The sequence below is a fragment of the Equus asinus genome, chromosome 5 (genome assembly GCF_041296235.1).
Source record: "Equus asinus isolate D_3611 breed Donkey chromosome 5, EquAss-T2T_v2, whole genome shotgun sequence".
NCBI classification, from domain to species: Eukaryota; Metazoa; Chordata; class Mammalia; order Perissodactyla; family Equidae; genus Equus; species Equus asinus.
In genome coordinates, this window is record NC_091794.1 from 31,836,384 (window position 1) to 31,863,145 (window position 26,762).

Genomic DNA, 26,762 nt, shown 5'->3' on the forward strand with positions numbered 1-26,762 from the left:
TGTTCAATTGTCGATAGCTCCTCATGTCTAACTTTACGGATTCTCTCTCCCACTAAGCTAAAGTAGTTACTGATTTATGAAACATTTGTGCGCCTAAAATCCACCAAAGCCTTGTAAAAAAAATATTTCTAGCCTTCAAAATAAACCTGTTTGATAAATGTAGATTTCATTTTCAGTTATTTTCAATAAGCAAGGCACAGCAGCATTTGTGTTCAAAGGGGGAGTCCTCTACACCTACCAATAATTCCTACGAGTCATGATGTAGGCAGTGAATTAGGAATTTTCAAGCATTAGTGATCAGCTCTTTAATAATCCTCTCAGGTAGGTATTTCCTTCCTCATTTACCAGAGGAGCTGAGGATTTAATATAGCCCTAGGTGATTCAATCTCAGAACGTAGAGCAGGACTTTGAATCTAGATATATTTGGATGCAAAGCCTATGTCCTTTATTTTCACACCATGTTTGCACAATTGCCCATTTTAAATCATTTTTAGAGTCAAAAAAATTGTATCTTCTAGAGGATCACATGTCTCCTTTAGGATAATTTCCAAAAACAAAACAACTTGATCCTCCTTTTTCTGCCCCGGAGTGCATCATAAACCTAATTAAAGTTTTCTTGGCCCCAAACAAGATCATTGATTCTTACAGCCTAAATGGGTTTGATTTGTTTCTCCCTTCATCTCAGGGTCGTATTGCCTGGGCATCCTTGCCCCTGTGCAATGAGAGCAAGAGGGGACTAGTCTCTCACATCGCTCACTGAAATAAGTCATGTCAAGTAACGCAGGCAGTATCTTCCAGGCAGTGATCCCCAAACCTGGTACTATTCACTCGAAAAAATGTTTGTGAATAAACAGTGTTGGAGCAAGAGAAAGGGAACTTATCTAGTCTGGTACTTTCCTCCTCTTCCTCTTCCATTCCTTCCTTAATTTTGGACACATAGCACTTAATAAGCATCTGCTATGTCACTGCTATGTGCTATGGATGATAAGTAAAATACAAGGCAGAATAATTAAACTTCAAAACTGGTTTAGAGCAAGGTCAACGCCAGCCAGAATAAGTTTTCTCAGTTCCTTCACCCTGTCTGTATTAGTTTGCTACGGCTGCCATAAGAAAAACTGCAGACTGGGTGGTTTATACAACAGAAATTTATTTTCTCACAGTTCTGGAGGCTAGAAGTCCAGGATCAAGGCATTAGCAGGGTAATCAGTTTCTCCTTGACTTGCAAATGGCCATCTTCTTGCTGTGTCCTCAGATGTCCTTTTCTCTTTGCATGCCTTTCCTCGTGTCTCTTCCTCTTATAAGCATGTCAGTTTTCTGGATTAGGGCAACACCCAAAGGACCTCTTAACCTTTATCGCCTCTTTAGAGGCCCCATCTCCAAGCACAATCACACTGAGTGTTAGGGACTCAACATTTGAATTTTGGGGGAACACAATTCAGTCCATAACAATCCCCATTACATAAATGGCTATATGCAGTGGCAAGAAGTCAAAGAGAGTCGAAAATCGTATATATGGTAATTAGGAGCATGGATGCTGGAGTCAGAGGTTAAAATCCCCAGTCTGCCACTTCCTAATTGTGTTAATATTGTGTCAAATTTCTTAACCTCAGAGCTTCACTCATCATCCTTTAACACACGGACAGTAAGAGGACCTGCCTCCTAGGGTTATTGCCAGTTGAAATAAGAATTGGCTACTAGTAGTAGAGGAATGGTTTTAAAAGATGGTATTACTCCTCTTTCTTCTCTGGATATAACACCATATTGTTGTGAGAATAAAATGCAAGAGAAAAGATGATGGGAGGCTGGCCCGGTGGCACAGTGGTTAAGTTCGCATGTTCTGTTTCAGCAGCCTGGGGTTCCCCAGTTTGCATCCCCTGTGCAGACCTACGCACTGCTTGTCAAGCCATGCTGTGGAATACGTCCCACATATAAAGTAGAGGAAGATGGACACAGATGTTAGCTCAGGGCCAGTCTTCATCAGCAAAAAGAGGAGGCTTGGCAGTGGATGTTAGCTCAAGGCTAATCTTTCTCAAAAAAAAAAAAAAAAGAAACAAGAAAAAGAAAAGATGATGGAAATAAAACACTTTAATTGAGAACCAGTAACACACTAATTTTTCTTAATTGTAATAATTTATTCTATTAATATATAGATTAATATATTATATTAATATTATATATTATAATAATATTAATATTGTTATAATATATATTAATAATATATATTATTCTAATAATATACATATACGGGGAAAATGAGACACATCAAATAGAAGGGGAAAAAGAGGCAATCAATTCACAACGTCATACAGAAAATTGATATTTATCAAGTAGCCAGAAAACGCACAGGAGCAGCCTGCTGGATGGGCTTTTCCAAGTGCTGCCCTGATCCTTGAGATGCGGGTTTGGCCTTTTCCTGACCCTGCGCCCTGGCTGGCACTCGGGCCGGCGAGTCCGCCCCGCCCCGCCCCGCCGCGGCGCGCCCCGAGCGAGAGCCAGTGGGAGCCGCGTTCGCCCCGTCGGACCGGCCGAGCGCTCACGGCCAGCCCCTGGCACCCGGCGCCCGGTCGGCGGGCTGCGGCCGGCACGGCGCGGGGTTTGAAGCAGCGCCGCGCACCCGGAGGAGGAGCGCCGTGGGCCCTGCCCTGGTCCTACTGCCGGGTCCCCGACCCGCAGGTCCCAGGTCCCGGCGCGGCGGTCCCCATGAGCGCCAGTGACTTTGGCTTTAGCTAGGTGGGTCGTCACTAGGATGACAGCCTTGCACCAAATCAGAGGGCGGCGCTCGCCGGGAGCCCCGGGCGTCACCCGGAGCTCCCGCGGATTAGAACTCGCCTCTCCTAGCTCCTCCCCTCAGTCCCATTTAAAGCTCCCACGGGCTTTACCGAAAAAATTAAGAGCGGGCTCAGTTTCTGCAGCGTCTTCTTCCACTTCAAGATGGTAAGTGAGGGGCTGGCGTTAGCCCGTCCGCTGGCGAACCCTGGGGGCTCTGAGAGCTTTCGTTTAGAATTCTTCCACCCTGGAAGCAAGATTTCTCTGCTACCTGCCAATCAAAACAGGTCTTCTCTGCTGCCCCATCTCCCTTTTCTTCTCCCTTATCTTCTCCAGGCTTTCTCTTTCTCTCTCTTTCTTATTCTCGATCTTTCTTTCATCCTTTTGTCGTCTCTATTATATCTACATTCTGTACTTTCTCCCAACTTTCTCTTCCTCTTCACCTGTACTCACCTTTTTTTCCATCTCTTCTTCCAGATTATGCGCATATTTGCAAACACTTGAACTTGAACTAGTCTAGGCGTATTTGGGGTTTGTTTTCTTCTCAGGTGTCAGTTGCGTAATAGCTCATCTCTGATTCCGATAATAACTTCAGGGAAAGTGCCTACAAACATGCTTTTAGAATAAAAGAAAATAGAACTTGATACACTTTTGGCTGAATTTCTTTGGTGTGCACTGCCCAAGCTGGACTTGCTTCAAAACCGGACTTTTTCAAAGCTAAGCTTATCGGGACCATTAACAAAGTGTGACTTAATTGACTTAACTCTTCTTTCTCCTCTTCTTGTTTTCTCTCTGTGTATGTTATGCCCAAGAAAGTCCTCAGGTCAACAAAAGACTTGTAATGGTCAATAAAGACTTTGTCCAAAGCTGGACTGTGCTGAAATGATTGACTTTTACCTGATTAAACATTGACAAATAATTAAGAATGGGCTGTTGTACAAATTAACCCAGGAAGGCTGTCTACCTGCTCCTGCCTGGACATTTGGAAAAACTGTGTGTTTGAGGTTTGAGGAGTCAAGGGCAGCAGACACTCACTGGCTCAGAACGCAGTGGAGAGTGCGTGCCAGGCAGTTACTGGTGGCAAGATTGCTTCGGAAGGGCAGTGAGAACTACTGATGGAGAGACCTGGAGCTCGCTGTCTCTGCTGACTAACTTATTTTAGCTTTCGTTATATGTTTACTTGGAGTGACTTTATGCTCCTGTGCTTGAAGTTAAGCAAAACTTATTTAGTTATCTCTGGAGTATATGTATAGATATATATATAGAGAGAGAGAGAGATATCTCTCACACCTTTCTGATCACCACAGGATCCGGCAACATTTAAAACCATAGGGAGGAGGGAGGAAGGAATGGGGCAAGTTTATAATTCAGAAACTGAGACTAAAATAAGAAGGTCATGTTCTGTCCATTTCAGCCTTAGCGTTCTGGGCTTTGTGCCTTTCAAGGATATTGAAATATAATTAAGATATTTGTTAGAAAGAGCCAAATGGTTCTCATGTCTTCAAATTATTAAATAGAATTCCTTTTACTTTGATCCTGGGTAGCCTGTGAGGTGACTCGGACATTGCAGTAGAGAATACTCTTGGATATTTACAAATTTGGTCCATCCAAAACTAGCCTATTCTTTGCTGAGAGGGACTAAGGACGGTACTGGGTAAACCAAGGAGCTGATTCCCTTTTAATAATTGTATGTTGACCACTCAAAATTAATCTGGGATCTATACTAGCACCTTTACTATTTTTGATTCACTGTGTGTAATTTCTGCATCTTTTTCCCACCCTTTCCCCACCTCCAAATTCCCATCACCCCATCTCCTGGGACCTCCCTACCCCTCGTACTGAATTTCACAGAACACAGTTCTGCCTTGCCAAGACCAGTACTTTGTAGGAGGCCAGAACTATAATTGCCCGTATTCCACTACAACGTCAGAATCTAGTGTTGACGTTTCCACGGAGACTTGGGTCTCTTTCTGGGCTGCTGGTCTCCTGGACAACAGAGAGCCCCAACAAGCACCACAGGCACAGGGTAAGTTCTGCTCTTCTGCTTTCCTAGTAGATCTGAAGCCCTTTCCTATCACCCATAGTTGCAAAGCATCATGGGCTGGATCTCTGTCGAGGGAGGGATGACATGGAAAGTATAAGAAAGCCCAAAGACTCTTGCATTTTACAACCTAAATAACCTGCTTTTTCGTACTTGCAAAATAGTGAAAATGGGATTCTTCCTCTTGCCTGCTGGACAATATGAGTTTCTCCTTACACTTTACAGTTCTTGGAAATTTCCAACTCACTAAGGGAGTTTGAATCAAAGTTTTGTAAACCATACTAGTGGGATGCTTTTGTAGTCAAGATACCAATTGGAGCATTTCATAGTGGAAATTCTATGAACTGTATCTTATAAGACTAAAAAAAAATCCCTTTTACACAAAGAGAACTTCAACTTTAGAGGGAAGTATAACATTGATGGAAATTAATTTTGACCTGGGGTTTAGTAAACAGTACTTATAAATATTAAAGGATTTTTCTGTATTCACTCAAGTTTCTGGAAAAACTCTCAGAACCTCAGAATGGAATGTCTTTATTGTTGGTTCTGCTGCACGAGTTGTTTGAATTTGAGAAAAGATGCAAACAAACAAAAAGCCCCAAAATATTGAAACACACTTATATGTCAGGAAGAAAGTTATTCAATTTTAGCTTTCTACCACAGGCAACAGAGAAAACAGAATGCCCAAGAATATGAAACTAAATGGTGTATAAAATTATATTCCTGTCTCCTTACTTATTATTCTACTTTAATCAAAAATATTTCAGTAATATTTCAGTTTAAATAGAAGAAGGCAATAGTCAGAACTTACTAGATGGGGAAAAGACAGTCAAAGTAAACCAATTTAGCATGCCCAAGCCTCATTTTTATTGGTAGGTATAGTGTGCTGTCAAATATGAAAAGAATTTCTTTTGAAAAAGCATAAAAGACATACAGATAATGACATTTTAAATACATGACTTTGGGTTACAGTTCTGAGATTTTCATCAGTCTTTTAGAAAAGCCAAGTCCAAATTATTTTAAAGTAGAAAGTGCCAGCACATAGAATTCTGAATAAATACTCTCCATCAGATTTAACTGACAGGCAGACAGAGATTTTCATCTGAGGATAAATGGTAGCATCAAAACTTGGATTTGATTCTAGGGCCAAATACTTTATTATCAAGCACTAAAGCTTAGAAAATAAGATAAAAACTTGAAAAAACTAGTGGAATTGCGTTATTCCTAGTGAGAGGAAGATCAATAAATATTTGAATGAATTAATAATGCAGATAGAACAGTCTTAATAAATTTAGTCAGCAGGAGTACATATATTAGAGAGGAATGTGACCTCTTAACTCCTAAAAATTCCCCTCTGTAACCACTTTGGCGTATAGTCTATAAATATTTGTTTTTCATAGTGTGCTTGCCCATTCTAACACTTTAAATATTTTGTTTTCGTGGGTGGAGACAATAGCTATTTTTAGAAACGTAATTGAACCTGTTAAACTTTCCAAAATCTTTTGGTGAGTTCTTAATTGCACACAAACTGCATGTGTGTTTTCTCAGTTTCCATTTGGTGTTTTCACATAGAAACATCCAGTGACTCAAATTTCCCTGTTCCTACCTTGTGTTCTTGGGAAGAGGCTCAGCTTTCCTCTCAGCTCTACAGAAACAAGCAGGTATGCATAGATAATCAGAACAATGAGACCAGCCATGTTCCGTGCAGTCCATTCTTAATGTCCTTTGAAGTCACATTGCATCTTTTCCCTTGTTAAATTCATATGTTGACTTTCAGTTTAGAACCAAAGTAGATATCTGTCCACAGAGCAATGAAAGGTGATCACTGGCACAGAAAACAACCACTACCACCACCCCTGAAACCCTCTAGGAGGACCTGCAGTCAAGCCATGTCTTTGCACATTTTAGTTGTATGACCTCTTGAAGCCTCCTTTTCCTTGTCTATTACAGTAGGTGCTGCCTACTTCAGAGGGCTGTTGGAGAGATCAAATGGTATGAGTGTGATGGTATTTTTAAACCATAAACATAGCCAGTCACTTGGAGAAGGAATTATGATTATAAAAGTTTTTGCAAAGATTGCTTCATTTTCCACCTTTTGTTGGCTGTTGTTCCTGAGGGAGTAATTCAATCTAGTAGACACACAACAGATCAATCTGAGGCTGAGAGAAGCCAACCCACCTTTTTCTTTCTTCTTTTTTTGATGTGCAAGGAAAGAGACCAGTCAAACTTTTCTAAGCACCTTTTTCTATATTTAACCAGTTGTCCGCAGCTCATTTTCCTACATACCTCCCCGATTCCATTGTGCTTACAATTTTTAAAGTCATGTAATCTCTTCCAGCACTTTGCAATGAATCAAAAATTCAGAGCACAGAACTGAACAGTCAGATGGTAGGTGGGTGTAGATTGCATTTAGGCCTCTGAGGACGAGGGCTCCCTGAGGTTGAATTCATAAAATAAACAGAATGATAATCAAGTTTAAGCAGGTTAAGGATCAGTGGCATTATTGTAAGGTTACAAAGTCAATATAGTGGACCAGCCTTCACCATTGTCTGCTTTTTGCAGCTCCAGGATACTCTGGTGCAGAAGGAAGAAGAACTTGCTAGGTTACATGAAGAGAACAACCATCTCAGACAATACCTGAATTCTGCTTTAGTTAAATGTCTTGAGGAAAAGGCCAAGGTATGTAACTATCCCCTTGATAAGGACAGAACAGTGACGTGAGAAAGGAGACCATTTGGGTAAAACTCCTTGGTTAAATGTAAGAAGTGTACTAAGCAATTGTGCCTTGAAATGCATTTATTGGAAGGATGGATTTTTCTGAAGGAAATAAAGCAGTTTTGCAAGAATCTTTATGTATCATTTCTCTGAAGTATCTAGATGGCAGATTTTAGCCATATATTACAAAAGGAGTTGTTTAAGAATCAAAAGCCAGGGGCTGGCCCCGTGGCCGTGTGGTTAAGTTCGTGGACTCCGCTTCAGGCGGCCCAGTATTTTGTTGGTTCGAATCCTGGGTGCGGACATGGCACTGCTCATCAAACCACGCTGAGGCAGCGTCCCCCATGCCACAACTACAAGGACCCACAACGAAGAATATACAACTATGTACTGGGGGGCTTTGGGGAGAAAAAGGAAAAAAATAAAATCTTTAAAAAAAAAAAAAAGGAATCAAAAGCCAGTCAAGGGAATTGCTGAGACAACAGAGGTTAATCTAAAAGACAGAGTTAGATGGATGGAACACTGGAGCAGGAATCAGAGCTGAGAGACATCGGTTCTTTTAATTATCTGTTTGACTTGAGGTAAATCAGTCTCTCACTTAGGGCCTCTGTTACCTACATTTGTAAATGAATGGGCTAAAAGATCTTTTAAGACTCTTCGCAGCTCTAAAATGTTATGAGTATGGCTGGAGCCGAGATCTCTTGACTAGCAATTAGATATAGCCAATTGGATTATCTTTTAATGAATGTTTTTTCTTACACTTTTCAAACGAACTGTTTCTAACTCAAGGATGAATAGCTTGCCCATAGTCCCCTTTCGTTGTTCTTTCTTTCTTTGGGTTTTGTCTTTTTTATTATCTATTTTCCATTCTGTTATTATTGCTTCTACCATCAGTCTTGATCTTACTTCTAGACAAGCTACCTTATTTGATATTATTTCATCTATATTGATGATGCTTCTTACTACTCTTATTGGACATAGCCTTTCAGAGAAGAAAGGACACTATATTTAATTCCTTCACAATTCAGTTAGCTGTGTTAAAAAAGGGAGCACATCTCAGAGTTATTGTCCTGAGCTCCTAACTCCACCCACCATTCTGTTAAAAAAGAACAGTTATTAAATTAGTATGGTATAAATTAGACAGATTTTTCTCTCACCCTCAATTTTGAGAGATTTAGCATAATATAACAAATCCCACGGGAGTGCTATGAAAGTTAATGAAATAAGAGGAAGCAGTGTCACACAGTGTTTCAGTCAGTGGTTCTGTCTAGATTTAGATGGCTTAGGTTTAAATCTAGGCTGCGTGACCCTTAGTAAGTCACTAATGTGCCTATGTCTCAGTTTCCTCATTAAAGGAGATTTTGATAGTACCTATATAAAATGAGATCATGCATGTAACCAATGTTCAAAACAGGATAGTTGCTATTATTGCCATCATCGTGATACTCATTACTTCCCTGAATTGAAATTTGTAAAGACATCATTTACTCCTTTCAACTTTTAAATGACTAATAAAAAATACGAATTGGAGTTTCTAGGTGGTAACTTGTCCCATAGATTTTAATTTTGAAACAGAAGCTACTTCAATCAGTTATACTTGCGTGTGTGCGAAAATAAAAATTTAATCAAATTTTCTAAGGAATTGAGATGACTAGCAAATATTTGAAGGTGGTGTAATTAGGCAACAGTAAAGAAAATGATCTTAGTTGATTATCTAACTGTATATTTTCAAATATTCCTTCCCCAGAAATTGCTGTCATCAGATGAGTTCTCCAAAGCATGGGGAAAGTTCAGAAAGGGGAAGAGGAAACCCAAAGAGCAAAGATATTTTCCTCCTGAGATCCCCCATCACAAAAATGCCAAGAGAAACCTCTCTAGTGAATTTGCTAACTGTGAAGAACAACCTGGGCCCCCTGTGGATCCCTGGGTCCTTCAAACACTTGGGTTAAAAGACCTCAACACCATTGATGACACCTTATCAGCTAACTACAGTGCCCTCTCCTCTCATCCCACAAGAATCATCAGCACATTTCCCCAGTTCCCAGATGATGCAGTTGATTATGAAAATGCTCCCCAGGAGGATCTGCCAATTGACTACGGAGGTGACAGACCAGCCCCGTCGCACAGCACTGCCAGCCACAGGGAAGATTTTCCCTTCCTTTCTCAACTTTCAAATCCACCAGGAGGGCTGCAAACTCTTCCTTACTATGCTTCTGATGTGTCACCCAATAAGACAGAGATGGCCTTTTCCACATCCCTGAGTCCTCACTGTAATGTGAAAACTCATTCCTTCCACCAGGGTCAAGCCTTTGTTCGTCGCGATGAAGACGGAGGCTGGAAGTTTACCTGGGTCCCTAAGCAGTCTCAGTGACCACTCCTCTATCACAAAGGACTGCCGCGAACTCTGTTTACAAAGACCTCTCTTGCACTTGAACCTGACTACGTGGAATACGGAAGCTATTGCCCAGACTGTTTCCTGCCACTTTAAGTGTCACTCTCAATTACCCACTTAAATCTGCAGAGAATAGGTTCCAAGAATCCATAATGAAACATACCTGCTCTTCTTTCACCTAAATTTGACTTGTTTACACTGCAACACCTGCTGTTGACTTCCTTCCTTTGCCCTATACTTGAAAAGGTATTTTCCGATTGCCTGAATAGTCCTTTGAGACCTACCTATGCTGTCCTAACTATAATGGGTCTGACGGCTTTTCCTCTTTCATCAAGTGATCTGAGTGTTCGCAGAGTTCACCCTTCCACCCGTCTCCCTCTCCTGCTCCTCTTCATTTCTGAAAACTGCCTTTAGAATGAGCGCTATTATTGCTCCAACTGCCTGTTATTGAGTGTTCAAATAGCTGAGGATGGGGTAGAAACAAGTGTCTTTGCCCATCACCACTTGAAGACATAATGAGAGTAATGTCCTGTGTAGATGTGAGTAATGTTATGTGTAGGGCAGTTCAGTAAGTTGAGTGTCCCGCAGTAGAGTTGACAGCGAATCTCTTCTAACACCTATAACTCTACTGATAAGCAATACCACTCGTAAAAGATGAAAGAGAATTAAAATTACTTCAAAACAGCCCGTGGTAGATCAGCTTCCATAGGCATCTGACATTGTGTCTTTAACCAACATGGCTCAAGCAAGAACATTTTGAGGGACTTGTGGTAAGAGAACGAGTCATCACCCTAAACTACTCAGATGCTGACAAACTTCTATTCTGTGAAAGCATAGTCCAGCCTAGCCTGGCACTGTCTCACTCATTCATGTATTCATTTTTTCATTCATCAACCCACCCTAAATTTCTGTAGAACACCTACTAGACCAGGCACTGTGCTGTGGGGTGGTGATAAAATGTCACCAAGTTAGACACTGTAGCCACCCCGTGAAACTTAGAGCCGCTCATTTACTGTGACCTTGAGAAAGCTAGTTCCCTGGCGTGAAGATTCAGTTTTCCCAGCTGGAGAATACAGAAGTTGGACTAAATAATTACTAGCATTCTCTGAATTGAGGCTGGTTGCCATCAGCTTTACTCAAACACTGCCATCCCAGGTCACTGTTGTCTTCAGTTCTGATAGGCACTGCAGATATGTTGGGTAAACTTTATAAACAATTGAAAAAAAATGTGAACCATTTGTAATTAACACTAGCAATCGTTGCTCTGATCACAGTATTCTTTTCCTGGCAGGAGCCTGTTTTACAGGTGAATTCAGTCAGTCAAGCTGTGTGAGAATAACTTGCATCTAAAAAATAGAGACATTAATTTTTAAATAAATGTGCATAGATTTAATGCAAATGTTGACATCAAAGATTTCTCTCTTTCTCAATAAAAATAATGTATTCTCAGTGCTCATGCTAGTTCTCCTTTCCAATCCCCCAAGCTCCCTATCCTTCCCAGAATAATTTACACATCAAAGATGTGCACCTATGTTTTTTTGGACCAAACTTCAGTTAATGATAAAATCCACCATGTTGAATGTCTTTCCCATTTTTGTCTTTTCCACATCTCAATAAGCCACCTTGTGCAGTCAGTGCCTGAGAGCGGAAGGGTGCTGTTTGACGTTCTTTGTAACGAAGACGTGATTTGTTGCTATTGCTGTTTGGTTTTTGCTTTATTTTGGTGATGTGAGCGAATAATATATTTTATAAAGTTTTGTTACCACCCAGTTTCCTTTATAATCTGTGAAGAAGAATGCAAGATATTAATTCATATTATCCTCTGGAGTATTTTCATGACTTAGGAAGAGAGAGAACACATTCTATGTTCTAAAAAAACCAAAAAAAATGCCTAGTACATTCTAGTACGTGTGCCCCTGGTGTGGGTGAAATTTATCTCTTTTTAAAATAGCAACTTTAATAATTAGAATTGGCTTTATTTTAATACATTAGGAATCAAGAAAGCAACATAACTGTTTTGAAAGTCTAAAGGATGAAACTGTAAAACGAAATCGATCAGTCAACAAATATTTGTTTTGCATTTTTTATGCACCCTTATCATGTGTGATGTACCATGAGGAAGTACCCAGGCTTAGCACAGTGCATTTGGTACATGAAACAAAGCCACAAAAAATGTAATAACTTTTAAACGAAACTTGGTCTCAGCCTGGTTTTAAGAAATTATAGCACATTTGTGGTAAATTATGATAACTTGCTCTGGCTTATATGGAAGAAAATTACCACATCTTTTCACAATCATATCTACAGACATTTGATATTCATTTGAATTATATATAGAAAATTATTTTGTTAATGTTTAAAAAGTTACAAATTTCTCTCACCTGAGTATATGTGCTAACTTTTGGGGTATTACCATACCCCTCCAGTAAAACGCAGTTAATATTTTACTAATATAAAGTGAGAAATAAAAATTAAATACTTCTGTGATTGTGATGAATATTGTTATATTGTGCATAACGTTTTCTAATAATGGATTTTCTTCTCCTAGGTTTTAACCATAATCCTGTTGATTTGCACCTCTTTTGTATGATGCGTGTGGCCAGACTACTCTCTTCAGCATTTAGGGTTTAATGGTTCTTTCTCTTATCCAGGATACATTAATGAGGCTTTTAGATGTTAAGTGGCCTAAAGGGTCAAATGCCTTGTGCGTACAGCACTCTCTTACCTAACCTCCCATAAAAATTAGAATCTAGTATCGATTTTTAAAATTTGATGACATTTCCAATGTCCTCTGATCATCTGAAAATAAATCAAACTTGTATCTCACCAGTATCTGAAAAATTACACCAATTGGAAAACCTCACTTAGGCAGGCGGCATTTAACGCATGGGATTATTTAAGTCTGCAGTGATACTAAACTATAATTTTAAAACATTTGAAGAAAAGAAAGCAGTGAGCCAACAAAAAGAATTTCTCTATTTGATCTATTTCAAGAAGACAGAAATTTTCTTTTAAAGTATGACAAATCAGTTCAACAACCGACCCTCATGATAGGTGCAGAGGAAAGTGTGGAGTTAATACATCCAGTCATAACATTTGATAAGTTTACTTCTGTAAAGTTGAGATACACAGTTACCAAAAGATTTGCATAAGGTAAATATCAAATACATCATTTTTCTTTATTTTTCACTAAACCAAATGAAATTGGCTTACAAGCTACAATTATATGGTATATTTCTTAACGTATTTCTCATATTATTATCTACATTTTTATTACACGAACATAACCAGATATCCAGTTATAATTCTTACATTGGCTATTCTATAAATGTAAAATGTAATTTTACATTGCTTAATATTTTAAATGATTATGATTTGTTTATGATTTAAAATATTTCTAATAATATGAAAGAGTCAATTTTGTAATGAATTTATGTCTAGTAAATAAATAAATAAATGACAAAACCTTATTTAATCCTACTTTTGGCCCTTATTTTAGAAAGGCTTTTCAGTGAACGGAGCAACAGACTAAGAAAAAGTCTTCTTTACTCATTTCTGCCATAAATTTTACGTCATAAAAAATGCATATTTTAATTGCCAACTAGTGGTATGATTAATAACTGAGACACTTATTCAACAGATATAGTCTGTGTTAGGCTCTGCAGAAGATATAAAGATGAAATATGTGCTCAAGCTAACTTTAATGAGAGAAACATAACTTAAACATGTTTAATCAAAGCAAGGAAATAATTAGCTCTCATAATTGAAAAGTTTGTGCTTCAGATATGGGTGGATCTAGGTGCTAAGGCAATTTTGTCAGGAGTCTGGTTTGGGATCTAAAGGAAGGCTGATGACTAGGAATGGATTCTGGAATGGTGTTGATAGTACTCATCACACGAAAGCATGACAGAAACCAGGATGGGACAAGCAATGTGAACCTGAAGATCAGCAAGCTATACCCCATAAGCTCTTCTCTAGTTTTGTGACATTCTCCTTGTCCTTCGTATTATAATCCCGTAAAAATGAATAAAGCCTCAGTTAATGTTCCAGGCTGGTCTCAGTTACACCATAAGGAATTATAAAAATATCAGCGTGTCTACATATGAAAATTGTGAGAAGATATTCCCTGAGGCCCTTGTTTAGGCCACATATCCCTCAGCGGAAGATTAACATTAAGAGAAATTATTCAAAACTTGCATATCAGACCAGTAACTCATGACTACATGAAGATTTTCCTGTTATCAGTCATGGATAACCTGGATTTCATTTAGTTTCTTTACAGAGATATTTGGGTTTTTTTTCTTGGACAAAACTACACCTAAACCTCACTCACTCTAAATGACCCTTGAATATGGATGTCATCAAGACAGGTTATTGGAAACCTCTTACAGCATGAGGTAGGCAACTTGATTCCCATTTCATAGATGAGAAAACTGCCTCTGAGAGTTCAATGGGTCATATTATAATAAGTGTCTGGGGCCCAAGGTAAACCCTGGCACTGACTTTAGATCCGGTTCTCTCTCCAATATGTCACGTAATTTGGGACCAATATTTGTGCTTACAGTCTGCAGTCTATTACAAGCTGTATGGGCTTGAGAGCCAGAGGTCTAGAAGTAAGGAGGAGTCTTAAATCTTTGTTTATAGTCATCAGAGTTTTAGTCTGAAGTCTAAGCCTCTCTTAACTCCATCATTACTAAAAGGAATTATTCACAAGAGACCTAATTCATCCTCTATCATTTCAGAAAGAAAGAAGTGTATAAATCGAAGACTATTGCAGAAATTTGGGACACAGAGAGTAGGATAGAATAGGTAAACTATTCATGGCCAAAAGTATTAATATGCTTCTTAAATGAAAAAGTCAGAAAAATTAAAAGGGAAATAAATCTCTGTTCCAATTTCTATACTGCTGCTAATACAAAGGCCTAACATAGCAGTTTATGTACAATGCTCATGAAGTCTCTCTCTTCCTCCCTTCGTATGGGACATAGATTTTTCACCTGTTCAAGTAAGCCATTATTCCCTTTCCTTTTAAGTATAACTCTAAGAGAAAGTAAAATAGTTGAGAAAGCATATTTACAATGGTGAGCCTGCTCCTTCTAACACATGGACAGCATGATATCTTTTCACTTTGGAAATCAGCGGTTAAATGATACATTTTCAGGGACATAGCAGATGGCTTTTTTTCTCATCTCTTTTCCACGTTTATAATCTGAAATAATAAGTCTTAGAAAGGGGGTTTCAAGGTAATTTCTCATTTCAAGAGAGTACTTAGTATCCAACGGCTGGTACCCCCGGGATAAGGCCCAGGATCTCAGATCCATTACTAGGAGCTTTCTAAAGGTGACGTTCCCTCAGGGCCCTCCAGTTTCTCTGAAGCTGAGAGCAGGGGAAGCCCTTTAACGAGCATGCTGTTAGAAGTCAGAAACCCTCATTACAATCAGGCAAAAGGTCAAAACACACCTTCCTTTCATTTTGCTCTCCTGAGGTGTGCCTCCTCACAACAGCCTCAGAGTCCTTCTTCCATCCCTGGCCCACAGGGAAGTCATTGTGGGTGGAACCTGGAAGTGGCATCTGCACAGTGCAGTCCATGGGCCCCTCCCTCAGTAGAGCTGTGGGTGCACCCAGGAATCCCAGCCTCCTTTGGGAATAGAGTATCATGTTGCCAGAGACTTAACTTTTCCTTCTCTTGCTTTAAAGGACCATGAGTAGTCCACTTAGCCCATCCTATTACCCTTACTCAAAATTTCTACAATAGTTTTAATTAATAGGCTGCTTTCTTTTCAAGTGATAGAGGATGAATTGGGTTTCTTGTGAATCATCCTGTTAGCAACAAGGGGAGAAAAAATGCTAGAGATGCAGAATAGCCCTCTGATGAATGTAAATAAATCCTTCCAATGACCTTGGAATGGGCTTCTGGAAGATTGTTTAATGTCTATGGTAATGATTAGGATTTATTACTGTAAGTAGATCAGCATACAGACGGAGGTTCAGAGTCCCCTTCCCTAGGGCGCAGTGATGTTATGGAAAAGGGAAGGACGCTAGTGCAAAAAGTGGGTTCCTTAACTCACAGCTGTGTGACCTCGGGAATTAATTTAACCTTTCTCAGCCTCAGTGTAGTCACCTATAAAATGAAGATAATGTCTGCCCCATCTATTTCATAAGTTTGTGAGATAATCTCATAATTTTTCAGAACCATGTATAAGTTCAGAGTCTGTTGTCTATCACAACCTTCATACAGAGTAAAAGTCCATTTCAATTTAATTCTTGAGAAAGAACTTCATACTTCATAAAATACATTTTAAAAGCAGTTATGCATATTTCTACTGATTCAAACTAATAAATGCTCACTGTTTTCCTATTATATTCAAAGCACAATTTTATGTTCCAGGGACTATGGTCCATGTCTTACAAGAGTTTACAATCGGTGAGTAGAGGGAAACCAGGAAAGGATCCATTGAAGGCAGGAGGCCAGAGACAGTCATTGGTTATAAAGGTAGACTTGCATCAGTGGAGGTAGAGGTAGGAGGAGAAAAGGAGAAGAAAAGCTCAACAGGGCAAAATGTAAGAGCCATCCAGGAAATAATGACTAGCCCGGGTGGCTGCAGGTGGCTTTATTTTATAAAATAAAGTATCTATTCTTGGAATCCAGTAGAAATTTCTATAGAATAAGACACACTACGGCCTCTATGAATATTCTATTAATAAGAGAAGGGAGGTAACACATAGAACCGAAAAGAGTAAAGACAATAACTTCGATATTTTATTTGCATCCTTAAAATACAGCAATTCAGTCATCACCTTTCATGCTTATTTACATTGATATTACTATAGTAACTAGTAAAGGAGTCTAACTTTTTAAGATTTCTTTAAAAATACTCTCAATTTCTCAAGACTGAGTCAGGCAGACCCTACACAGACACAGGTATGAGGATGTAGGTGGTAGAAATTACCAGCTGTTCTTGATTCATATCCACCAGCTTTTGTTTCAAAATTCTATGTTCTTTTTTACACATGCTGTTCTAAGATTTCTTTGAAGATCTTAAATGTACTTCATGTATAACATGAAGACTAGGGAGAACATATGGTAGTAGTCATCGTATTTTTGGAATATTCAATGAGAAGCGTGCCTACCCAAACCACTTTCCCTCTAGAAGAAGAAGAAGAGTGAGGAAATTTCCCCATTGGAGCCAAATCAAGGTATGAAGAGAATCATGTAAAGATTAGGAGAAACAGCAAGAGAGGGAATGGGAACTTTTGTTCCTCAGACTCCCACTGGCTGCAGCACTATGACTTTGGACGGCAGGGCAACAAAGGAGGAAGCAGCACAGCAACCTGAACTCCCAACGTTGTTCAAGGGAAGAGGATTCTTATGGTTGATCAAACACTGCAGAAGTTGCTGGGTTTGAGACATCTTGCATTTACCCCATTCGTCTTCCAGGCAGTGGGCATGAGAAGCAAGAGATCTAGGGTAGACATCAGGTGGTATGAGCTAGTTAGGGGAGTGGGGCTGTTAGAGGTAGTTAAACCAAAGCTATGTAGAAGTTCTTCTACCTAGACAGACCTCACAAATATTTCCCCCAGGGAGCGTGATCCTACAATTTATTGTTCAAGCTGTGACTTTTCTTGTTAGTGACCAGCACTAACCTGGAAGGAACATTGGGACAATAGATATATCTGTAGATTATTGCAACTGAATCAGACATGTGTCCAACATATGTAGGAAAATCAGTACTTGGATGTCTTCCACGAAGAGGAAAACAGCAGCCAGTCATATTAGCCAGGAAAGCAACAACTATGAATAATAGTTGGCTAAACCTTATCTAGTTAGGTAGACATGTATTGAAATTAAAAGAAAGGGAAGCAGGAGGTATGTCAAGAATGGAACTCCTCCCTATTCTAAAGGGCCTTGAACCACAAAGTTAACCTACATGTTGGGGGAGAGGAATCAATTATAAGATTATCAATTCAATCAGTTATAAGATTAAAGTTTAAAATTCACCAGGACTTAGTTTCAAGAACAAAAGTGACTGAAAACGTGTGAGATGTACCCAAAAATAGAAAAGGTAATTCAGCACAGCAAGACTGAAGTCAGCAAAAGGGAAAAATAAAATCATTTCATGTTAATACTTCAATGAGTTGATGTCTTCCGGTAAACCACTAGCAAGTGATTGTGGAGAGTGAGAAATAAGTTGAATGGAGAAATGGAGTAGCCTTTTGAAATGAACTGGGTGGGGCTCATTTGTAGCTGGTAATCAAAATGTATAGCAAAACAAATTGAAGTTACTATGCATCATTTTTCTGCAATAATCAGGTGCTTATAAGCAATTCACAAATTACCAAAGAAATATGTAAAGACTAAAGAAGAAAAAAAAATAAATTTCCATAAATGACTTCAGTTAACATATTTGTATACACATTTATATATTTTGTATTAAAATGAGCATGGAAAAATTGTAATAAAAATATATATACATATAGTATGTATATATGCATATATATGAAGTATTATAACTTTTTTTGTGCAACATTAACATTTTTTCAGGTTATTAAATTTTTTTGTACAACGTGATTTTCAATTAATACTTAGTATGGTTATTGTGTGAATATACTATAACTATTAACTAATTACCTGTCCTCAGATATGAAGGTTGTTCTCAATTTTCTTTATTATATGTAATGTAACAATGTACACTCCTATGGATCCATATTTTCACTGTCTAATTCTTGGAACTGTAGTCGCTTTGTGAAAAATGTTTACACTTTTAAGAATTATGACATAAATAGGAAAAAAAAGCCCCAGGCCTTATTCTCAATGCTCTATTTATATGAACAAGAAAGAGTTTGTGCTGGAGTCACAATGACTAAGCCCCAATCTCAGCCTTCAACAGCTTCTAGTTTTGAAGGACCAGAAAGAAATTCTTCAGAATCCTGTCCTTGAAGAATTTGTTGTCTCATAATGCAAAATCTCATGTCTAATATTAAACATTTGCAAATCTGCACTCGTTATAACTCTCATATATTGAAGGAAAATTCTGAAGAAATTCTCAAGAAAATTCTGATGGACATGGAAAATTTCACGTATTGATTGAGACATTTAATTAATGAAATTACTTCAATAAATAGGACTGCACCTAACTTTTTTATTAAAAGTTGTCATTGAGACTCCCTAAACCCTCTAGATGATTCTGTCAATAGATAAGAGTATTGAATTTTGAGTTCTGAGTGGTTAATTTTAAAAATAATGAACACTCTTTTCTGATTATAGATGCAATCCATTCCCGTTTTCTTCAAGGATCATATTTTATGGGATAATTTATTATCAAGAGAAGAGAGGAACCTCCTATACATTGTGAATATCCACAATCACTGTGGATAACAAAGTAAATTAATTTGTCAACTCCACTTTTTCTTTTCTCCTCCAAAAACTTAGAAAGTGTAAAGAGTAGTGAGTTTTTAAAGTATATTCAAATTCATTTATGCGTGTGAATATTTTAACGTGTCCCTTCTAGTTTTTTTATTTGCATAAAATATTAGACGGTTATAGCTCATCTAGAAATCTGAGTCAATTCATTTTTTCTCCAATGTTTTTTCTATCATCACTTGCAGATTAGTTTTTTCATCTAATGAAAGATAGAGTGTCAAAAAAAATTGCTTCCATGAAAAATATTGATTTTTTTTAGTACTCAATTAATCATCCCTAAATTATAGTTTTATAAAAGTTCCCTTAATAATATACTGTATTTTTATATATGCATTTACAAACTTTGCATTTCATTTTTATATACAAGGGAAATGACTTATGAAATATATATTAACTGACAAAAGCAAAAGCATAATTATAACTTTATTACATGAAACAATTTAATAAAAACGTATACATAGGCAAAGCAAGAAACAGAAATGAGATAAACAATAAAAAGTGTTTTGAGTGGGGAGCAGTGGAGGAAAGGAGAACATCCAAACCAAAACAATTTGCGGAAAAGTTAAAGAGAGATAATAACCAAAGACAATGAACAGAGGTCATGGTGATGAACATGTGATGGATTTCCATTCTCCCAAAGCAATGAATCAAGTATGTGCGGTGGAAAGCAAAAAAAGTTATGTGACTGAGTTAGACATTTAGGCAACAAATACTTCAGTCATTTTGTTCCTAAGTGAAATGATGATTTTTTTTCTTTTGGTGAGGAAGATTAGCCCTGAGCTAACATCTGTTGCCAATCTTCCTCTTCCCCACCCCATTCCCCGGCAAAGCCCCAGTGCATAGTTGTATATCCTAGTTGTAAGTTATTCTAGTCTTTCTACGTGGGATGCCGCCACAGCATGGCTGGATGAGTGGTGCTAAATTGGCACCAGGATCTGAACTGGCGAACCCCAGGCCGCCGAAGTGGAGTGTATGAACTTAACCACCTGGCCACAGGGCCAGCCCTGTGAAACGATTTTTAACTAAGGGGAAGAAGCATTCCAGATCCTTAGTTAATGAGAGCATTCTATTAGTCACCCAATTATGCATTCCTAATTTGTCATTATTTTCAAATAAAATAATAACCCTATTAAAATTAACATCAAAAGCTTTATTAACTAAATGTTAAGTATTATTTATGTTAATTGATTAAAGCAAAAAGCAGCCAGAGTCTATAATACACAATGATCAAAAACCCTTGTGTGCATGCGTGTGGGTACAAAGAATGTGGAATGAGACAAAACGTTTTGAAGCGAAGAGGACTCAAGTTTACTTTGCTGTGTTAGCAGGGAGACTAGGACACAATTTCCTTCCAGAATCTCAAAGGGAAAGCAGGGCAGAAGCTTTTATGTCATTTATGGTTTTGCCCTTCATCTTAATCTTTTAACAGGCTTCTGCTCTCTAAGAGAGGAGGTTGTAACAAGTATCTGACCACATGCTTCTCCATCTTTTTTCCCCCTTCTTCTTTCCCTTCCAGCTTATCTATAGTCAAGTTCTACAACCCTGCCTAGGAAGTAATTTTCTCTTCCTGAAGCGTGGCTGTCCATCTTATGTTTCTGCAATAATATTTTTAATGTCAAAGCTGCATTTGAACACTTTTTTCCCTTTGTATTACTAACATGACAGTTCCAACCTCCTACCTAGCCAGAGACACATGGCTCAGCTTGTCTAAAGACAACATCAAGTGCATAAAATATGAAAGAAAAAAGCATATTACTCTCCATAAAATAACGTTAACCTTGTTAAATATGAAAGAACTAAGAAAGTCCTCATTTCGCACTTGCTAGTCCATAGATTCTATAATTGGATCAATAGGCCTTGAGGTCTGTTATAACCAACACTGAGGAATATTGACATATTGAATGATTTTGTGAACACTGAGTCTCCAATTCTACAAAGGCCAGTTAGGACGACCTTCACCTTGTGTTAGACTCAATTAATACTTAAGACTATCAATTGGTAAGTCTCAAAGAGGGCTTATTTCTTCACAATTTAGAATGGATTATCATTTTCCTCTTAACAGTTGTGTGATTTTAAGCACATTATTTAACCTCTTTAGGACTTTGGCTCATTCATAATATTGGGAAAATAATAGTGCCTAACTCAAGTTTCCAGGTAAATAATGAATAAGTTATATTGAAATGTTTAGTATTGCTTCTGACACATAGTAAGTACACAGAAATGCTAATTATTATCATTATCACTATCATAAGCATCTATAAAGAATAGTATCAAGATCAAATATGAAAGCTTGGAACTACAAATTATGAGAACTGGAAAAGATTTTCAAAGCCATATAGAACAACTGTATATAGCTCCTGTAACAAGTACAAACAGAATGTAGGAGTTTAGAAAGAGACAAAGACTCTGAATGGGAAAGAAGGTCAAACAAATTGCTTTGACTCTTCCCCTTGGTATCATTATGCCCTCATATTGGTCTCTTCACCTCTATTGTCACTGCTGCCATCCAGATATATTGGACCCATAGGTGTGTTACTTACTCAAATCTATAATCTCTGATAAGGCTCTTGGTTTACCTTAGCATTGAAAAGGAAAGCTAATGATTTATTTTTACAAAAAATTTGTATTATTTTTTAATCACAGATGCTTATGAGAGAAATATTAGAAAACAGAGATAAGCAAAAGGAACAACCATTTCTGTATACTTCTTATCTTTTCTTCTACACACAAATGTATATTTTTTACAAAAAATCAAACTATTCTATTTATTTTCTCTTTATTATGTACCTTTTCATATTTAAAGAATAACTTAAGTAGAAGTCTTTGTCCATATATAAAGAGAGGTGGGAATTTTGGATTAGATGGTCTTTATAGTTTCTTCAGCCCGTGGGTCCTATGATTGATTTTGTAAAAAGATACTTATTAAGGTAAAGCTGCCTGAAGACTTTAGTGGGTACTTATAGAATGATTGTAGTTGGCTATTACATCTCTCTGCCAATCTCTTTTGAATATGTATTTATTAGTATGGAGAAGCCATAATTGCTCTGTTGAATCCAAGGCATACGAATGTACAAGAATATTTGTAATTCCATTGCTCTGACCAAGGTGCTGAAATCAACCCTTGAAATTGCATTCCAGCTGTCAAGAAGCATAAGAAAGTGGTAATTGGTTTTATTGTATTTCTAATCCCATCCAAATGAAGCATATAACAAAGTACTAAGCAATTCTCAACATCACCTCTCCCAAAGAAAAGCAGGCTACTGTAACCAAAATTATAACTGAAGATTAAGATTAAAGCCATGCTACAACTCATTTAAAAATATTGAATGTTTGCAAAACAAGTAAACTTATATGACACATTTAAGAGACCATAACACAAACATATACACACAACAGAACTTGCAGATAGATATTTTCAGGATATAAGTTCAAATTACTGTAACTTAATGTTCTTATTAAGTGAATTTATGAAAATATATTGTGCTGCATTTCCTCACTTTATCACTGCATTAAGTTGTTAAATTCAGACAAGAGGCAAGGATCCCCTTCTGTGTCAATGCCTTTGCCTTCCCTGAAATTTCCTTTCTCTCAATTTCCGGTGAAATTTTTTCTGTCCCTCAAGTCTTCCCTTATTATTTACATGGTTTACCATCTAAATGTTATTAAATATATTTGACACATCTTAAGGGAGACAAATCAGTTCCATGGCTGCTCATTCAGCTATTATGTTGTCAACATCCATCTGTATCTCATTCCCTCAGTTAAAATTACTTAGTAACTACTATGCACCAGGGTACGCATTGAGGGAAAAAGGAAAAACAATGAGCATGGGGGATAAGACAAATATAAATATGTATATTACACACAATATAAAAATTATACAATTTCTATACAATTATACAAATATAAATATGTATAATGCATTTTACAATGGTACATTCCAGAAGAGAATACAAGTAGTAGTGGTGTAGAGATTAAATATAGAAAGAGATTACTTCTGACTTGGGAGAGGCAGTTATTGGAAGACAATGAATAAGGACTGAAGAAGCAGAATTTGACCTGGGCCCTGAAGGACTGTTAAAATTTTGACTAATCCAGATTGGAAGAGCATGTGAGAGGAAAGGAAACAGTGAGAACAAAATCATGCTGAAAGAAATTTAAAGTGCATGAAGTAAAGTGGTGGCAAATAAAACTGGAAAATTGGGTGATAATAAACAACAGAGAGCCTTCTATCCATCCAGAACAATTTTACTGGGTTTACACTTATCCTTAGAAAACATGGGTTCATGCAGGCTTTTGAGGAAGAGAATTATCCACTCATAATTATATTTTAGGAAAATAAAGATAGCAATAAATGTAGCAGGCAATGAGGAGGAAATAGAACAATTAGGAATTACGTTAATACTATTCTATTGGCAGTAATAATAGAGAAGAAAGTCAGAAAGGACAGCAGTGCATTCTTAACCACTCCTCCAATATACTGTAATTCTTGTAAAGAAAATACTTAAATATTAATTCAATCTAATCAAAACTTTCAAACAAAGTTGAAAATATTTATTATGATAATTATTGAAACAAACGCAATGTTAATTGAGTGTCTAAATGAGATATCAAATTTTCTCATTTTAGGAAATAAATATGTCTGTGATACATCCCCGTGTCCTCAAGAAGCTTATATCCTCGTTTGGGACAGAGAGGTATAAGCGGATAACTTATATATCACTATATAATATCATAGATGAAAGACATATTGAGCAGATTTAGCAATATGATATAGAGGAAGGAACACTACAATGAGAGTCTGGAAGTCTGATTTCTAATTCTGGTTGTCATTTATAGTCTGTGTGGCCTTGTGTCTTAAGTCAGTTTCTTTAGAGAATAGACTCTGATACAGAGATTGGCATGCAGGAGATTTTCATGGGAGTGTTCTGAGGAACAACACATCTAGGGGAAGTATGTGCAAGTTTGGGGAAAGACAAAAAATGAATGGTGTTGCAGTCAAAACAAAGCCCTCAATCAAACACATGGAGAGCTCTGGAGCTGAGATGGCCCTTCAGAATTGAAGCAAAGGGCTTAATTTTTGTACCCTGACCTTAGAAGTCAGATTAACCTTGGGTGCGACAGCTTCCTTCAGCTGAAGTCAATTTCTGGAGAGCTAGGGGAACGGAGAGGCTTGATCCTGAAGGGGATTTTGGGTGATGCATCACTTACGTCATTCCTTATGATGTACTCCTTGCACCGCTCAGATCCACTTGCCTCAATAGTAAGTTCATCCCATCTGGGAATATCTACAGTACTCTGGTTGATCTTTGGTCTTTTTTCCTCGAGAAACTTAGAGGAAGAATTTTAAAACTACAGTGCCCAAATAGTAGTTCATTTTTGGACTGCAGCTGATACTCATTAAATCTCTTATTTATTATCCACTCCAGATACACCTAAGCTTCTCCTAGCACCTATGCTTGTCTAGGTGACTTACCTTGTAGTGACCCAGACTGCCATCCTTCTATGGTATGAGGCCCTGATCACTATCATCTTCTCATCATGATCAGCAATGGCTGATGCACTTGTCCATTTACCACCATAATGTCCAAGAAAGTACCAAGAGCTGCTCCAGTGGGTCAAAAAATGTGAAGCATTTCCTCCTTATCACCACTGTGTAACTATAGCCAACTTTGCTCCCGATGACCAGGATGAACTACTGATGCCAGTGTTGTGATTCTTTCCCTTATCTGTTAGTTTCTTGGCATAACGAATCCAAGTGATTTGGCAATAACCATAGCTTAAAGTTCCATTGGACTCTTACTGTATCTCCGGTGGAAGTGTTCCTCCTCTAAGAAGAGAACATCTAGAAACTGAGACTAAAGCACAAATTCTCCAAGTGAGTCAATGGGAGTGAGGGTAAGTGAGCTACTCCTACCTCTTCTTCTTTGACTTGGGACCCATATATTCTACTTGGGGGTCCAGTGCCATAAAATGGGCCACTTATTTAGAGGGTAAACTACATCCTGGAGGATAGAATATCATCCTTGTGGGTTATCACCTTCAAGTTGGTGCCTGATCTGCCTCTGCTCTATCGAGTTGTCAGATTCTGGGTGGGAGGATATGTGATGAACCATATGTCCACTTCTATACCTCCTGTGGAGTAACGTAGTTTCCTTTTTCTGAGGTTATATTATGCAGTATTCTAAGTGGTAGATCAAAACTCTATACGCCCTTAGATGTTGATCCTGGCCAAGGCCCTGAGTACTAGAAGGCAGGAATGTAACTTAAATGTGTATCTACTTCAGTCAAAATGAATTGCTACCCTTTTACGATGAAAAGGGTCCAATGTAGTCATCTTGAAATTAAATAATTAATTGATCTCCTTAAGTGATGGAGCCGGGGCTCTGTGTTGATCTCTGCTGATGGAAGGTTGATACTAACCTACAGCTAGAGCTGGATCAGATTTGTGTAGTTGAAGACCACGTTTGTGTGTCTACCTATGCATAGCCTGTATCTCCACCATCAAGGCTGCTCCATTTATGAGCCCACTGTGCTGCACTGCAGTGTCAATGGGGCTTCTCTCAGTAGGTTTTCTCTGGTGGGTGTTAACTTGTAATAAAAAGATCTTCATACTTCATGCCTACTCCCATGGGGAGTTTTTGTTGTGTTGTCTTGTTCAGGAATGGGGTTGGGGGACAGATTCAGAGGTTTCCACTTTACCTTCCTCATTTCAATAGCTCTGATCCTACTGGCCAAGAAATCGGTATAGGGTTCTTCCAACAATGAAATATGTTCATTCCAATTATGCTTTCAAAGACCAAAGAAATAACTTCTGGGATGTCTCTGGACCCAGTGGACTCAATGTCAGCTAGACTTGGGCTAGAACTCCGTTTATTATCAAGTCCTCATAAGCACCCACTTTAACGGCAGCATCATGATAATGATTCAAGCTCTCAAATGTTAATATCAACTCTGTATTCCACAGTTCTCAAAATGCCAGAGCATTCACATTTTCATAGCTTACAGTTACCTGATTAAATAGCCATAAGTCCTTTGAGAGATTGGAGGGAATCATAACTGTATACAAATGCCATGATGTTCAAAGTCATTGCTCATGGGGCCTCAGCCTCTCCATTAACCAACGGGTTAATAAATGGAGTTTGAAAATTGGCTGAGATCTGGAAACTGGGCAAGAGATTGGGGGATTTAATTGAAGTGGCTGCTTGTACCCTTGTTGGCTGATCATTTATCTTTCCCATAGGAACACTGTGTCCTTTGAATCATTCTCATAGTTCTTGGTCTGCACACTGACTTTCATACTCATTACAATAATGACTTCAAATTTGCTGTCATCTGGCCTCTATTATTTTAGGATGTTATTATCCCCATTGCTATCAGTGATCCCAGTTCTTAGCATCTCCTATCATCTACCCTGGACTACAGAG

At 38.0% G+C, this 26,762-nt stretch overlaps 1 protein-coding gene across 1 annotated transcript; it reads left to right on the top strand.

The window, feature by feature from the left end:
* The first annotated feature begins 2,487 nt into the window (after positions 1 to 2,487).
* Positions 2,488 to 13,392, top strand: GMNC (geminin coiled-coil domain containing). The gene is made up of 5 exons (XM_070509203.1): positions 2,488 to 2,934; positions 4,618 to 4,792; positions 6,380 to 6,468; positions 7,370 to 7,486; positions 9,270 to 13,392. The coding sequence occupies exons 1-5, from the start codon at positions 2,932 to 2,934 to the stop codon at positions 9,891 to 9,893; spliced, it is 1,008 nt and encodes a 335-aa protein (XP_070365304.1). The 5' UTR covers positions 2,488 to 2,931; the 3' UTR covers positions 9,894 to 13,392.
* Positions 13,393 to 26,762: the final 13,370 nt, after the last annotated feature.